The sequence below is a fragment of the Rhinoraja longicauda genome, chromosome 3, assembly GCF_053455715.1.
Source record: "Rhinoraja longicauda isolate Sanriku21f chromosome 3, sRhiLon1.1, whole genome shotgun sequence".
In the NCBI taxonomy this organism is placed as follows: Eukaryota; Metazoa; Chordata; class Chondrichthyes; order Rajiformes; family Arhynchobatidae; genus Rhinoraja; species Rhinoraja longicauda.
In genome coordinates, this window is record NC_135955.1 from 3206906 (window position 1) to 3222055 (window position 15150).

The 15150-nt window shown below is 47.4% G+C and overlaps 1 protein-coding gene across 1 annotated transcript in view; it reads left to right on the top strand.

Annotated features, from left to right (window-relative positions):
* The window catches only part of LOC144611830 (FYN-binding protein 1-like), a 113919-nt gene that overhangs the window by 47919 nt on the left and 50850 nt on the right, over nt 1–15150 (top strand). Inside the window, 1 exon segment of the mRNA XM_078431120.1 lies at nt 12224–12305. Within this exon segment, the coding sequence (XP_078287246.1) occupies nt 12224–12305 (82 nt within the window).

The window sequence follows — 15150 nt, forward strand, 5'->3', positions numbered from 1 at the left end:
GTGTGGGAGGAAACCGGAGCATCCGGGGGAAAACCCGCGCGGTCGTAGGGTGAACGTGCAAACTCTACACAGACAGCAGCCGTGGTCAGGATCGAACCTGGGTCTCTGGCGCTCTGCACTGTGGTTTGACCACTTGATGCTTCCAGCATCCTGCCCCTAATGTGATGTCAAAGGTTATGCGTGGGTTTCCTCCGGGTGCTCCGGTTTCCTCCCACATCCCAAAGACGTGCGGGTTTGAAGGTTAATCGGCCCTATGTAAATTGCCCCTCAAGTGTGTAGGGAGTGGGTGAGAAAGCGACATAACACAGGAAATCAACCTCATTGGAGAAGCTCAGACTATCTTTAATGAGACTTTACTTGGGTTTTCCCTTGCACTAAACATTATTCCCTTTGTCCTGTATCTGTACACTGTGGACAGCACGATTGTAATCATGTCATGTCTTTCCTCTGGTTGGATAGCATGCAATAAAAAGCATCTCACTGTACCTCGGTACAGGTAACAATTAACTAAAATAATCTAAACTAATTGGCGTCATAGATGGATAGGGTGGTCAAGAATTGGTGGCACAGTGGCGCAGCGGTAGAGTTGCCTACCGAATGCAGCGCCGGAGACTCAGGTTCGATCCTGACTACGGGCGCCGTCTGTACGGAGTTTGTACGTTCTCCCCGTGACAACGCGTGGGTTTTCTCCGAGATCTTCGGTTTCCTCCCACACTCCAAAGACGTACAGGTTTGTAGGTTAATTGGCTGGGCAAATGTAAAAATTGTCCCTAGTGGGTGTAGGATAATGTTAATGTGCGGGGATCGCTGGGCGGCGCGGACCCGATGGGCCGAAGAGCCTGTTTCTGCGCTGTATCTCTAAAAAAAATAGAAGGCTTTCAGCACATTGGCCTTCATCAATACAATACAATACAATACAATACAATACAATATATCTTTATTGTCATTGTACGGGGTACAACGAGATTGGGAATGCGCCTCCCATACGATGCAATAAATTAATTAGCTAGTCAGTATTAATTTAAACAACCCAATGAAACAAATTAGAACAGTTTTAAGACAGAATAAAGTGCAAGTTGATCTGTGCCGGATCACTGTGCGATGTGACCATCCGGCTCAGCAGGACCGGTTCATAGCAGCTATGGCCCTGGGGATGAAGCCGTTCCTGAGTCTGGAGGTGCGGGCGTAGAAGGCCTTGTATCGTCTGCCCGATGGTAGAAGTTCGAACAGACTGTTGCAGGGGTGTGAAGAGTCTTTGTGGATGCTGGTGGCTTTTCTGAGGCATCGTGTGTTGTAGATGCCCTCCAAGTCTGGTAGCTGTGTTCCGATGGTCCTCTGAGCTCTATGGACTACCCACTGAAGAGCTTTCCTCTCTGCCTCCGTGCAGCTGAGGTACCACACAGGGATGCCATGTGTTAGGATGCTCTCTATGGTGTAGCGGTAGAAGGTCGTCAGCAGCTGTTGGGGTAGACCAGACTTTTTCAGTGTTCTTAGGTAGAACAGGCATTGACTATAGAAGTTGGGAGGTCATGTTACAGTCGTATAAGATGTTGGCGAGGCCGCATTTAGAGTATTGTCTTCAGTTCTGGGCACCATGTTATAGGAAAGATGTTGTCCAGCTGGGAAGGAATCAGAGATGATTTACGAGGATGTTGCCAGGACTAGAGGGTCTGAGCTATCGGGAGAGGTTGAGCAGGCTGGGTCTCTATTCCATGGAGCGCAGGAGGATGAGGGATGATCTTATACAGGTATATAAAATCATGAGAGGAATACATTTGGTAAGCAGAGTAGGGTAATTGAAAAGCAGAGGACATAGGTTAATAATAATAATAATAATAATAATAATAATAATAATAATAATAATAATAATAATAATAATAATAATAATAATAATAATAATAATAATAATAATAATAATAATAATAATAATAATAATAATAATAATAATAATAATAATAATAATAATAATAATAATAATAATAATAATAATAATAATAATAATAATAATAATAATAAGTTGTGTGAGTGGGCAGATGCATGGCAGATGCAGTTTAATGTAGATAAGTGTGAGGTTATCCACTTTGGTGGTAAGAATAGGAAGGCAGATTATTATCTGAATGGTGTCAAGTTAGGAAAAGGGGACGTACAACGAGATCTGGGTGTCTTAGTGCATCAGTCACTGAAAGGAAGCATGCAGGTACAGCAGGCAGTGAAGAAAGCCAATGGAATGTTGGTCTTCATAACAAGAGGAGTTGAGTATAGGAGCAAAGAGGTCCTTCTGCAGTTGTACAGGGCCCTAGTGAGACCGCACCTGGAGTACTGTGTGCAGTTTTGGTCTCCAAATTTGAGGAAGGATATTCTTGCTATTGAGGGCGTGCAGCGCAGGTTTACTAGGTTAATTCCCGGAATGGCAGGACTGTCATATGTTGAAAGACTGGAGCGACTAGGTTTGTATACAGTGGAATTTAGAAGGATGAGGGGAGATCTTATCGAAACGTATAAGATTATTAAGGGGTTGGACACGTTAGAGGCAGGAAACATGGTCCCAATGTTGGGGGAGTCCAGAACTAGGGGCCACAGTTTAAAAATAAGGGGTAGGCCAATTAGAACAGAGATGAGGAAAAACTTTTGTGAATCTGTGGAATTCTCTGCCTCAGAGGGCAGTGGAGGCCAATTCTCTGAATACATTCAAGAGAGAGCTAGATAGAGCTCTTAAGGATAGAGGAGTCAGGGGGTATGGGGAGAAAGCAGGAACGGGGTACTGATTGAGAATGATCAGCCATGATCACATTGAATGGCGGTGCTGGCTCGAAGGGCTGAATGGCCTACTCCTGCACCTATTGTCTATTGTCTATTATCTATTGTCTATAATATATTCCTTTATTCGTCCCACACCTGGGAAATTTACAGTTTAAGGTGAGGGGGGAAAGATTTAATAGGAACATAAGTTCATGTTCATATGTGGTAGGAGCAGAATTAGGCCATTCGGCCCATCAAGTCTACTCCGCCATTCATCATGGCTGATCTATCTTACCCTCTCAACCCCATTCTCCTGCCTTCTCCCCATAACCCCTGACGCCCGTACTAATCAAGAATCTATGTATCAACACCTTAAAAATGTCCATTGACTGCCTCCACAGCCGTCTGTGGCAATGAAAAGGAATCCGAGGGGTAACTTTTTCACACAAAAGGTGGTGGGTGTTTGGACCAAGCTGCTGGAGGAGGTAGTTGGGGCAGGGACTATCGCAACGTTTAAGTAACATTTCGACAGGTACCTGCATAGGACAGGTTTAGAGGGACATGGGTCAAATACAGGCAGGTGGGACTAGTGTAGCTGGGACATGTTGGTCGGTGTGGACAAGTTGGGCTGAAGGGCCTGTTTCCATACTGTATGAGTCCATGTCTCTAGAAACCAAACTAAACTAGTGTGTAGGAAATGCTGGTTTACACCAAAGATAGACACAAAATGCTGGAGTTACTAAGCGGGGCAGGCAGCATCTCTGGAGAGAAGGGATGGGTGACGTTTCGAATCGAGACCCTTCTTCAGTCTAAAGAAGGGCCTCCCAACCTGAAACATCACCCATTCCTTCTATCCAGTGATGCTGCCTGTCCCGTTAAACTAAACTAATGTGAGCAGGTGATCGATGGTCAGCTGGGCCTCGTTGGATCTAGTTCAATGCTGTGTCTGTGGAACTAAACTCTGTGCCTGTTTTTATTGAAATTATCTTCCCTCTGGTGAGCGATTCTTTGCCACCTGTGTTTCTGCTTTACGTGCCCACGTCAAGGGTCCAACGTTAAAATATCTGTCAGCTCTCAAGTTGTGCACTTGCCTAAAGTGATTCCCATCGCAACAAGTAGTGCGTAGGAAGGAACTGCAGATAGACAATAGACAATAGGTGCAGGAGGAGGCCATTCGGCCCTTCGAGCCAGCACCGCCATTCAATGTAATCATGGCTGATCATTCTCAATCAGTACCCCGTTCCTGCCTTCTCCCCATACCCCCTGACTCCGGTATCCTTAAGAGCTCTATCTAGCTCTCTCTTGAATGCATTCAGAGAATTGGCCTCCACTGCCTTCTGAGGCAGAGGATTCCACAGATTCACAACTCTCTGACTGAAAAGGTTTTTCCTCATCTCAGTTCTAAATGGCCTACCCCTTATTCTTAAACTGTGGCCCCTTGTTCTGGACTCCCCCAACATTGGGAACACGTTTCCTGCCTCTAACGTGTCCAACCCCTTAATAATCTTATACGTTTCGATAAGATCTCCTCTCATCCTTCTAAATTCCAGTGTATACAAGCCTAGTCGGTTTACACCGAAGATCGACACAAAATGCTGGAGTAACTCAGCGGGACAGGCAGCATCTCTGGAGAGAAGGAATGGGTGACATTTCGGGTCGAAAACTGGGACTCTATTCTTTGGAGTGCAGGAGGCTGAGGGGTGATCTCATAGAGGTATATAAAATCATGAGGGGAATAGATCGGGTGAATGCAGAGTCTCTTACCCAGAGTAGGGGGGGATCAAGAACCAGCGGACATAGGTTTAAGGTGAGAGGGAAAAGGTTTAATAGGAACGGCACAGTGGGGTGGCAGGGGCAGAGTTGCTGCCTCACAGCGCCAGAGACCCCTGGGTTCGATTCTGACCACGGATGCTGTCAGTACGTAGTTTGTACGTTCTCCCCGCGACCTCTTAGGTTCACTCCCACATTCCAAAGACGTACAGGTTTGTTCTTCTTCCGAAGAAGGGTCTCGACCTCGAAACGTCTCTCCGGAGACGCTGCCTGTCTGTCCCGCTGAGTTACTCCAGCATTTTGTGTCTATCTTCCCAAAAGCAACAAAAGTGTGTGTGTCCCACCTGCCGAATAATTCCCACCTTCAGGAGTCACTCTCCAGATCCCCACCCCTGCTCCCGATCCCTCCCTCATTTGCACGAAGGTTCTGACGCAGCAAAACCCCCCTCACCTTTTCCAAAGTCATTCCTTCGTTATGCCTAAAAACGCACAGTGCTGGAGGAACACCAGGATGACAAGCTCGCCCCATTCTCCCGCTTATGGCCCCTATCCCTCTAAACTTTTCTCATCCATGTGCCTATCCAAATATCTTTTACAGTGCCCTCCATAATGTTTGGGACAAAGACCCATCATTTATTTATTTGCCTCTGTACTCCACAATTTGAGATTTGTAATTTAAAAAAATCACATGTGGTTAAAGTGCACATTGTCAGATTTTAATACAGGCCATTTTTATACATTTTGGTGTCACCATGTAGAAAATACGGCAGTGTTTATACATAGTCCCCCCATTTCAGGGCACCATAATGTTTGGGACACAGCAATGTCATGCAAATGAAAGTTGTCATGTTTAGTATTTTGTTGCATATATTTTGCATGTAATGACTGCTTGAAGTCACAGAGTACTGGAATAACTCAGCGGGTCAGGCAGCATCTCTGGAGAACGTGGATAGGTGACGTTTCACAGAGTGCTGGAGTAACTCAGCGGGTCAGGCAGCATCTCTGGAGAACATGGATAGGTGATGTAAGAAAATAACTGCAGATGCTGGAACAAATCGAAGGTATTTATTCACAAATTGCTGGAGTAACTCAGCAGGTCAGGCAGCATCTCTGGAGAGAAGGAATCGTTGACATTTCGGGTCGAGGCCCTTCGTCAGACTCGGTTGCTCTGAAACTCTACGGCTGACCTTGAAGGCGGCTGTGCCAGAACAGTGCCGGCCTGCATGTAGACCAGTGACACGTGGCCTGTGTTAACCCTGTCACACACAGCGGCTGCCTGCTCTTTCAAGAAGTTGTGGTCAACACCAGAGTGCTGATCCCACGCACCAGCCAGACGCCGACTTCAGCAATTTATCAACTCTTGCCTTGCGTTGTCTCTCGTAACTCTGGTGCCGTTTACTTCTCTTTCCAGCTTCCTCCTTTTGCAAATTGTCGTTCTGCACGGAAGAAGCCGGGAGGGGAAGTAAGCGGTCTTGCGAAGGCCCCTTTGTGTCCTTCTCCCCGTTCCCGTCCGGCAGAAGGTACAGAAGCTTGAAAGCGCGCACCACCAGACTCAGGAACAGCTTCTTCCCCTCTGCTATCAGGCCTCTGAACAGCCCTCCTTAAGCCATGGTGCTATCTAATTCACCTCTACCCCATTGCGGACATTGGACTACGTCGGGGCCTGTACTCGCTGGAGTTTTATAAGATGAGGGGGCACCTCAATAGACAATAGACAATAGACAACAGGTTCAGGAGTAGGCCATTCAGCCCTTCAAGCCGGCACCGCCATTCAATGTAATCATGGCTGATCATTCTTAATCACTAGCCTGTTCCTCATTGAAACTTACTGACTAGTGAGAGGCCTGGATGGAGAGGAAGCTTCCACTTGTGGGAGAGTCGAGGACCAGAGGGGCACAGCCACAAAATTAAAGCATACAGTGCCCTCCATAATGTTTGGGACAAAGACCCATCATTTATTTATTTACCTCTATACTCCACAATTTGAGATTTGTAAAAGAAACAAAATCACATGTGGTTAAAGTGCACATTGTCAGATTTTAATAAAGGACATTTTTATACATTTTGGTTTCACCATGTAGAAATTACAGCAGTGTTTATACATAGTCCCCCATTTCAGGGCACCATAATGTTTGGGACACATGGCTTCACAGGTGTTTGTAATTGCGCAGGTGTGTTTAAATGCCTCCTTAATGCAGGTGTAAGAGAGCTCTCAGCAACTAGTCTTTCCTCCAGTCTTTCTATCACCTTTGGAAACTTTTATTGCTGTTTATCAACATGAGGATTATAGTTGTGCCAATGAAAGTCAAAGAAGCCATTATGAGACTGAGAAACAAGAATATAACTGTTAGAGACATCAGCCAAACCGTAGGCTTACCAAAATCAACTGTTTGGAACATCATTAAGAGGAAAGAGAGCACTGGTGAGCTTACTAATCGCAAAGGGACTGGCAGGCCAAGGACGACCTCCACAGCTGATGACAGAAGAATTCTCTCTATAATAAAGAAAAATCCCCAAACACCTGACCGACAGATCAGAAACACTCTTCAGGGGTCAGGTGCAGACTTGCCAATGACCACTGTCCGCAGAAGACTTCATGAACGGAAATACAGAGACTACACTGCAAGATGCAAACCACTGGTTAGCCGCAAAAATAGGATGGTCAGGTTACAGTTTGCCAAGAAGTACTTAAAAGAGCAACCACAGTTCTGGAAAAAGGTCTTGTGGACAGATGAGACGAAGATTAACTTACATCAGAGTGATGGCAAGAGCAAAGTATGGAGGAGAGAAGGAACTGCCCAAGATCCAAAGCATACCACCTCATCTGTGAAACATGGTGGTGGGGGTGTTATGGCCTGGGCATGTATGGCTGCTGAAGGTACTGGCTCACTTATCTTCATTGATGATACAACTGCTGATGGTAGTAGCATAATGAATTCTGTAGGGTATAAACACATCCTATCTGCTTAAGTTCAAACAAATGCCTCAAAACTCATTGGCCGGCGGTTCATTCTACAGCAAGACAATGATCCCAAACATACTGCTAAAGCAACAAAGGAGCTTTTCAAAGCTAAAAAATGGTGAATTCTTGGGTGGCCAAGTCAATCACCCGATCTGAACCCAATTGAGCATGCCTTTTATATGCTGAAGAGCCCCCAAAACAAGCATAAGCTAAAGATGGCAGCAATACAGGCCTGGCAGAGCATCACCAGAGAAGACACCCAGCAACCGGTGATGTCTATGAATCGCAGACTTCAAGCAGTCATTGCATGCAAAGGATATGAAACAAAATATTAAACATGACAACTTTCATTTACATGACATTGCTGTGTCCCAAACATTATGGTGCCCTGAAATGGGGGGACTATGTATAAACACTGCTGTAATTTCCTCGGTGACACCAAAATGTATAAAAATGGCCTTTATTAAAATCTGACAATGTGCATTTTAAACCACATGTGATTTTTTTTCTATTACAAATCTCAAATTGTGGAGTTCAGAGGCAAATAAATAAATGATGGGTCTTTGTCCCAAACATTGTGGGGGGCACTGTATATCTATAGAATGGAGATGTGGGTGGTGAATCTGTGGAATTCATTGCCACAGATGGCTGTGAGGGCCAAGTCAATGGACAATTTAAAGAGGAAATTGACGGTTTCTTGATTAGTACGGGTGTCAGTGGTTATGGGGAGAAAGCAGGAGAATGGGGTTGAGAGGGAATGATAGATCAGCCATGATTGAATGGCAGAGCAAACTCCATGGGCTGAATTGCCTAATTGTGCTCCTATATCTTATGATCTCTGGAACTGATGCGCTACAATGCTGAGAACTATATTTTGCTCTCTGTATCTTCCCCTTTGCTCTACCTATTGTACTTGAGTGTATTTATGTTTGGTATTATCTGATCTGTTTGGATAACATGCAAAACGAAGCCTTTCACTTCACCTCGTGTAGGAAAATAACTGCAGATGCTGGTACAAATCGAAGGTATCGCAAAATGCTGGAGTAACTCAGCGGGTCAGGCAGCATCTAGGAGAGAGGGAATGGGTGACGTTTCGGGTCGAGACTGATCAGACTGATGAAGGGTCTCGACCCGAAACGTCACCCATTCCCTCTCCGAGATGCTGCCTGACCTGCTGAGTTACTCCAGTATTTTGTGATACTTTCACTTCACCTCAATACACGTGACAATAATAAACCTTAACCTGAACCAAAAGTGCTACCCAGGTACAATCGAATCATTTAGCACAAAGCCAGGCCCTTCGGCCCAACTAGTCCATCTCATCCAAGATCCTCCTCTGCACTAGTCCCACCTGCTCACTTTTGGTCCACATCCCACTAAACCTTTCCTATCCTTGTCCCTGTCCAAGTGTCTTTTAAATGTTACTATGTTACCTGCCTCAGTTACCTCCCCTGTCTCCTGTCCTCTCTGATGCATCATGCTATGATTTCCCATTACAAAAAGACACAAAGTGTTCAGTTTTAGTTTAATGTCACCTGTACTGAGGTACAGTGAAGCGCTTCTGTTGCGTGCAAACCAGTCAGCACAAAGGTCATAAGTGATAGGAGCAGAGTTAGGACATTCGGCCCATCAAGTATACTCCGCCATTCAATCATGGCTGATCTATCTCTCCCTTCTAACACCATTCTCCTGCCTTCTCCCCGTAACACCTGACACCTGTACTAATCAAGACTCTATCTATCTCTGCCTTAAAAATATCCATTGACTTGGCCTCCACAGATTCAACACCCTCTCCTTCCTAAAGGAACGTTGTTTAATTCCAAGGCTGTGACCTCTAGTCCTAGACTATCCCACGAGTTAAAGCATCCTCTCCACATCCACTCTATCCAGGCCTTTCACTCTTCGGTAGGTTTAATAGAGGTCCCCCCTCATTCTTTGTGCTGGAATAACTCAGCGGGTCAGGCAGCATCTCTGGAGAACATGGATAGGTGACGTTTCACAGAGTGCTGGAGTAACTCAGCGGGTCAGGCAGCATCTTTGGAGAACATGGATAGGTGACGTTTCGGAGAGTGCTGGAGTAACTCAGCGGGTCACGCAGCATCTCTGGAGAACATGGATAGGTGACGTTAGGGGACAGAGCCTTTCTTCATTCTGATTGTGGTGGTGGGGGAGAGAAAGCTGGAAGAGATGTGGGGGGTGGTGAGTGATAGGAGGATACAGGTGAGGGATGGGTTTGATTGGCAGATGGGCGGATAAAAGCCAGAGATGGGAAGACAAAAGACTGTGAGATAAGAGAGGTCGAGGAGTGAAATGTGAAACCAGAGGAAGGGATGTAGATGGAAGGGGACGGGAAGAGGTTAATGACTTGGATGAAGGGATTAAAAGTACCATTAGCAAATTTGCAGATGACACAAAGCTGGGTGGCAGTGTGAGCTGTGAGGAAGATGATATGAGGTTGCAGGGTAACTTGGACAGGTTGTGTGAGTGGGCGGATGCATGGCAGATGCAGTTTAATGTGGATAAGTGTGAGGTTATCCACTTTGGTGGTAAGAATAGGAAGGCAGAGTATTATCTGAATGGTGTCAAGTTAGGAAAAGGGGACATACAACGAGATCTGGGTGTCCTAGTGCATCAGTCACTGAAAGGAAGCATGCAGGTACAGCAGGCAGTGAAGAAAGCCAATGGAATGTTGGCCTTCATAACAAGAGGAGTTGAATATAGGAGCAAAGAGGTCCTTCTGCAGTTGTACAGGTCCCTAGTGAGACCGCACCTGGAGTACTGTGTGCAGTTTTGGTCTCCTAATTTGAGGAAGGATATTCTTGCTATTGAGGACGTGCAGCGTAGGTTTACTAGGTTAATTCCCGGAATGGCGGGACTGACATATGTTGAAAGACTGGAGCGACTAGGCTTGTATACACTGGAATTTAGAAGGATGAGAGGGGATCTTATCGAAACGTATAAGATTATTAAGGGGTTGGACACGTTAGAGGCAGGAAACATGTTCCCAATGTTGGGGAAGTCCAGAACCAGGGGCCACATTTTAAGAATAAGGGGTAGGCCATTTAGTACGGAGATGAGGAAAAACCTTTTTAGTCAGAGAGTTGTAAATCTGTGGAATTCTCTGCCTCAGAAGGCAGTGGAGGCCAATTCTCTGAATGCATTCAAGAGAGAGCTGGATAGAGCTCTTAAGGATAGCGGAGTCAGGGGGTATGGGGAGAGGGCAGGAACGGGGTACTGATTGAGAATGATCAGCCATGATCACATTGAATGGTGGTGCTGGCTCGAAGGGCCAAATGTCCTACTCCTGCACCTATTGTCTATTGTCTATTGTCTAAGTGCGAGGAGAAATGGGAATATGGGGCGGCACAATGGGAGGAAACCGGGGCACCCGGAGAAAACCCACGCAGGTTGGCACAATGGTGGCACATTGGCGCACAGCGGTAGAGTTGCTGCCTTACAGCGAATGCAGCGCCGGAGACCCGGGTTCCATCCCGACTGTACGGAGTTTGTACGTTCTCCCCGTGACCTGCGTTGGTTGTCTCCGAGACCTTCGGTTTCCTCCCACACTCCAAAGACGTACAGGTTTGTAGGTTAATTGGCTTGGTATAAATGTAAAAATTGTCCCGAGTGGGTGTAGGATAGTGTTAGTGTGCGGGGATCGCTGGTCGGCGCGGACCCGGTGGGCCGAAAGGGACTGTTTCCGCGCTGTATCTTAAACTCAATAAACTAAACCAAATGTCACCGGGAGAACGTACAAACTCTGTACCGACAGCTCCACGTAGTCAGGATCAAACCCGGGTCTCTGGCGCTGTGTGGCTGCCACTCTACCTCTCCGCCACTGTGCCGCCATGTAAAAGCCAGTTGTTCTGGCTGCGGCTCTAGGTTTGTGTTGTAGGGTCGGCCTGGCCAGGCAATGTTGTACACTCCACACACACAGACAGCACCAGAGGTCGGGATCGAACCCCCCGTCTCTGGAGCTGTGAGGCTGCTGCTTTCCCCATTGTGCCAGCGTGACTTTACTTTAGACTTTAGAGATACAGCGTTGGAACAAGCCCTTCAGCCCACCGAGTATGCACCGACCAGCGATCACCTCGTATACTAACAGTATCCTACACACCAGGGACAATTTACAATTTTCACAGAAGCCAATTAATCTAGAAAGCTGCACGTCTTTGGAATGTGTTGGAAACCGGGAAAAACCCACGCAGGTCACGGGGAGAACGTACAAACTCCGTACAGACAGCACCCGCAGTCGGGATCGAACCCGGGTCTCCGGCGCTGTGAGGCAGCCAATGTGCCCCCTGGAAGACGTACAGGTTTGTAGGTTAATTGGCTTCCGAAATTTGTAAATTGTCTTTAGTGTGATTAGGACAGGGCTACTGTACGGGGTGATCGCTGGTAGGTGCGGACTCGGTGGGCCGATCGGCCTGTTTCCGCGCTGTATCTCTAAAGTGTGTGGAATTCTCTGCCACAGAGGGCAATGGAGGCCAATTCACTGGATGAATTTAAAAAAGAGTAAGATAGAGCTCTAGGGGCTAGTGGAATCAAGGGATATGGGGAGAAGGCAGGCACGGGTTACTGATTGTGGATGATCAGCCATGATCACATTGAATGGCGGTGCTGGCTCAAAGGGCCAAATGGCCTCCTCCTGCACCTATTGTCTATGTTTCTATGTTTCTAAGTCTGAGTATCGCGGCTGATTTTCCATCCACTGCCTGTCATCTGAACTGGATTTAAACTTCTTTCTTGCAGCGTCGAGCCGGGATGTCGGGAAACCACCGCCCGTACCAAACCTGTCCTCTCGCCTCCTGGCTGTCAAGCCGGTGGATATCATGTGAGTAACCGCACCAACTCCTGCCACTACTGCCCCACACTGTGGTCAGCCGGGCAGAGTCCAGGGACCGTAGACCAGGCTGACCCACCCTGCGTCGCCCAGACAACAACAATGCCCTGACCACCTGGAGTCAGGGATAACTCATGCACACACACTCACGCAAATGCACGCGCGCACACACGCACATACACACACATACACACACATACACACACAAATGCACATGTGCACACGCATGCACGCACTAACACACACACTCAAGCACGCACACGCTCACACACATGCGCACACACACACATACACACACATACACACACACCCACACACAAATGCACAAATGCACACGCATGCATGCACTCACACACACACTCAAGCACGCACTCACACTCGCATGTGCACACACTCACACTCGCATGTGCACACACTCACACTCACACACATGCACACACACACTCACACACACACACACACTTACACACGCACACACACTCACACGCACACACACTCACACACACTCACACGCACACACACACTTACACAGGCACACACACTCACACACGCACTCACATACAAACATGCACACACACTCGCGCACACACACACATGCACACTCACACACGCACATGCACACACGCAGACACACTCACACATGCACACACACATGCATGCACACACACGCACATGCACACACTCACACGCACACACACACATGCACATGCACACGCAAATACACACATGCACATGAACACGTACACATGCACAAAAGCACATTCACACACAGGAGGAACAAACACATACACAGTAATCCCTCATTATTACGGACCTCATTAGAACGGAAAGTCCTGGAGCACAGGAGGATGAGGGGTGATCTTATAGATGTGTGTAAAAACATGAGAGGAATAGATCGGGTAGATGAGTCAAATGCCCAGAGTAGGGGAATCGAGGACCGGAGTTTAAGGTTTAAGGTGAAAGGGAAAAGATTTTATAGAAATCTGAGGGATATTTTTTCACCAAGAAGGTGGTGGGTGTATTGAACGAGTTGCTAGAGGAGGTAGTTGAGGCCGGGACTATCGCAACATTTTAAGAAACAATTAGACAGGTACAAGGATCGGACAGGTTTGGAGAGATATGGGCCAAACACATGTAGGTGGGACTAGTGTAAGTGGGACATGTTGGCCAGTGTGGGTGGGCAAGTTGGGCAGAAGGACCTGTTTCCCTGCTGTATCACTCTATGACGATGACTCTATGACCTACAGACCTTACCTGTGGGGTCAGGCTGCGGACGCCACCCCACACATCTTCCCCACCCGCTTCCAGGCCGCGCCTGTCACCACCGTCACTCCGGCCGCCCGCGGACCACCACCAATGACCCCGCTGATCCTCACCTCCCCTCTACAGCGTCAACTCACCCGGATTCCAGGCCCAGTTCTGGACCGAGAATCTAATGAAGGGTCCCGACCTGAAACATCACCTATCCATGTTCTCCAGAGATGCTGCCTGACCCGCTGAGTTACTCCAGCACTCTGTGAAACGTCACCTATCCACGTTCTCCAGGGATGCTGCCTGACCCGCTGAGTTACTCCGACACTCTGTGTCTAGTCTTCTCAATACTCTAGATGTGACAATAGACAATAGACAATAGGTGCAGGAGGAGGCCATTCGGCCCTTCGAACCAGCACCGCCATTCAATGTGATCATGGCTGATCATTCTCAATCAGTACCCCGTTCCTGCCTTCTCCCCATACCCCCTGACTCCGCTATCCTTAAGAGCGCTATCTAGCTCACTCTTGAATGCATTCAGAGAATTGGCCTCCACTGCCCACTGAGGCAGAGAATTCCACAGATTCACAACTCTCTGACTGAAAAGGTTTTTTCTCATCTCAGTTCTAAATGGCCTACCCCTTATTCTTAAACTGTGGCCCCTTGTTCTGGACTCCCCCAACATTGGGAACATGTTTCCTGCCTCGAACGTGTCCAACCCCTTAATAATCTTATACGTTTCGATAAGATCTCCTCTCATCCTTCTAAATTCCAGTGTATACAAGCCTAGTCGCTCCAGTCTTTCAACATATGACAGTCCTGCCATTCCGGGAATTAACCTAGTAAATCTACGCTGCACGTCCTCAATAGCAAGAATATCCTTCCTCAAATTTGGAGACCAAAACTGCACACAGTACTCCAGGTGCGGTCTCACTAGGGCCCTGTACAACTGCAGAAGGACCTCTTTGCTCCTATACTCACCAATGTCTTGGACGGACCGTCAGTGTACAAGAACAGACTAGGGGATGATGTTGGGGACTTCTCTGTTGGTCTGGTAACAGCATTGAGGCGGCAGCTGGTGGGATTCTGAGGTAACGTTAACGTCAACCTCTGTGAAGGACAGGATGTAGAAGGTCACTTGGGGTTGAGATGGTAAACCACAAACTCAGCTGTTGGACCTGTCCCACCCCGACCTGACACATTTCCCAAGCGTACCTGAGATTCAAAACAATTCAAAGTGCTGCAGTGCTTTCAACGGTAGAATTGCTGCCTCACAGCGCCAGAGACCTGGGTTTGATCCCAACTATGGGTGCTGTCTGTACGGAATTTGTACTTTCTTCCCGTGACCACGTGGGTTTTCGCCAGGTGCTTCGGTTTCCTCCCACACTCCAAAGACGTGCAGGTGTGTAAGTTAATTGGCTTCTGTAAATTGTTCCTAGTGTGTTGGATAGAACTAGTGTGGTCTTTAGGAAGGAGACCTTTATTTAGTCAGAGGGTAGCTCGCTGGTCAGTGCGGACTCGGTGGCCGAAGGATCTGTTTCCGCTTTGTATCTCTGAACTAAACGACCCGCTGGCTGACCCGCTG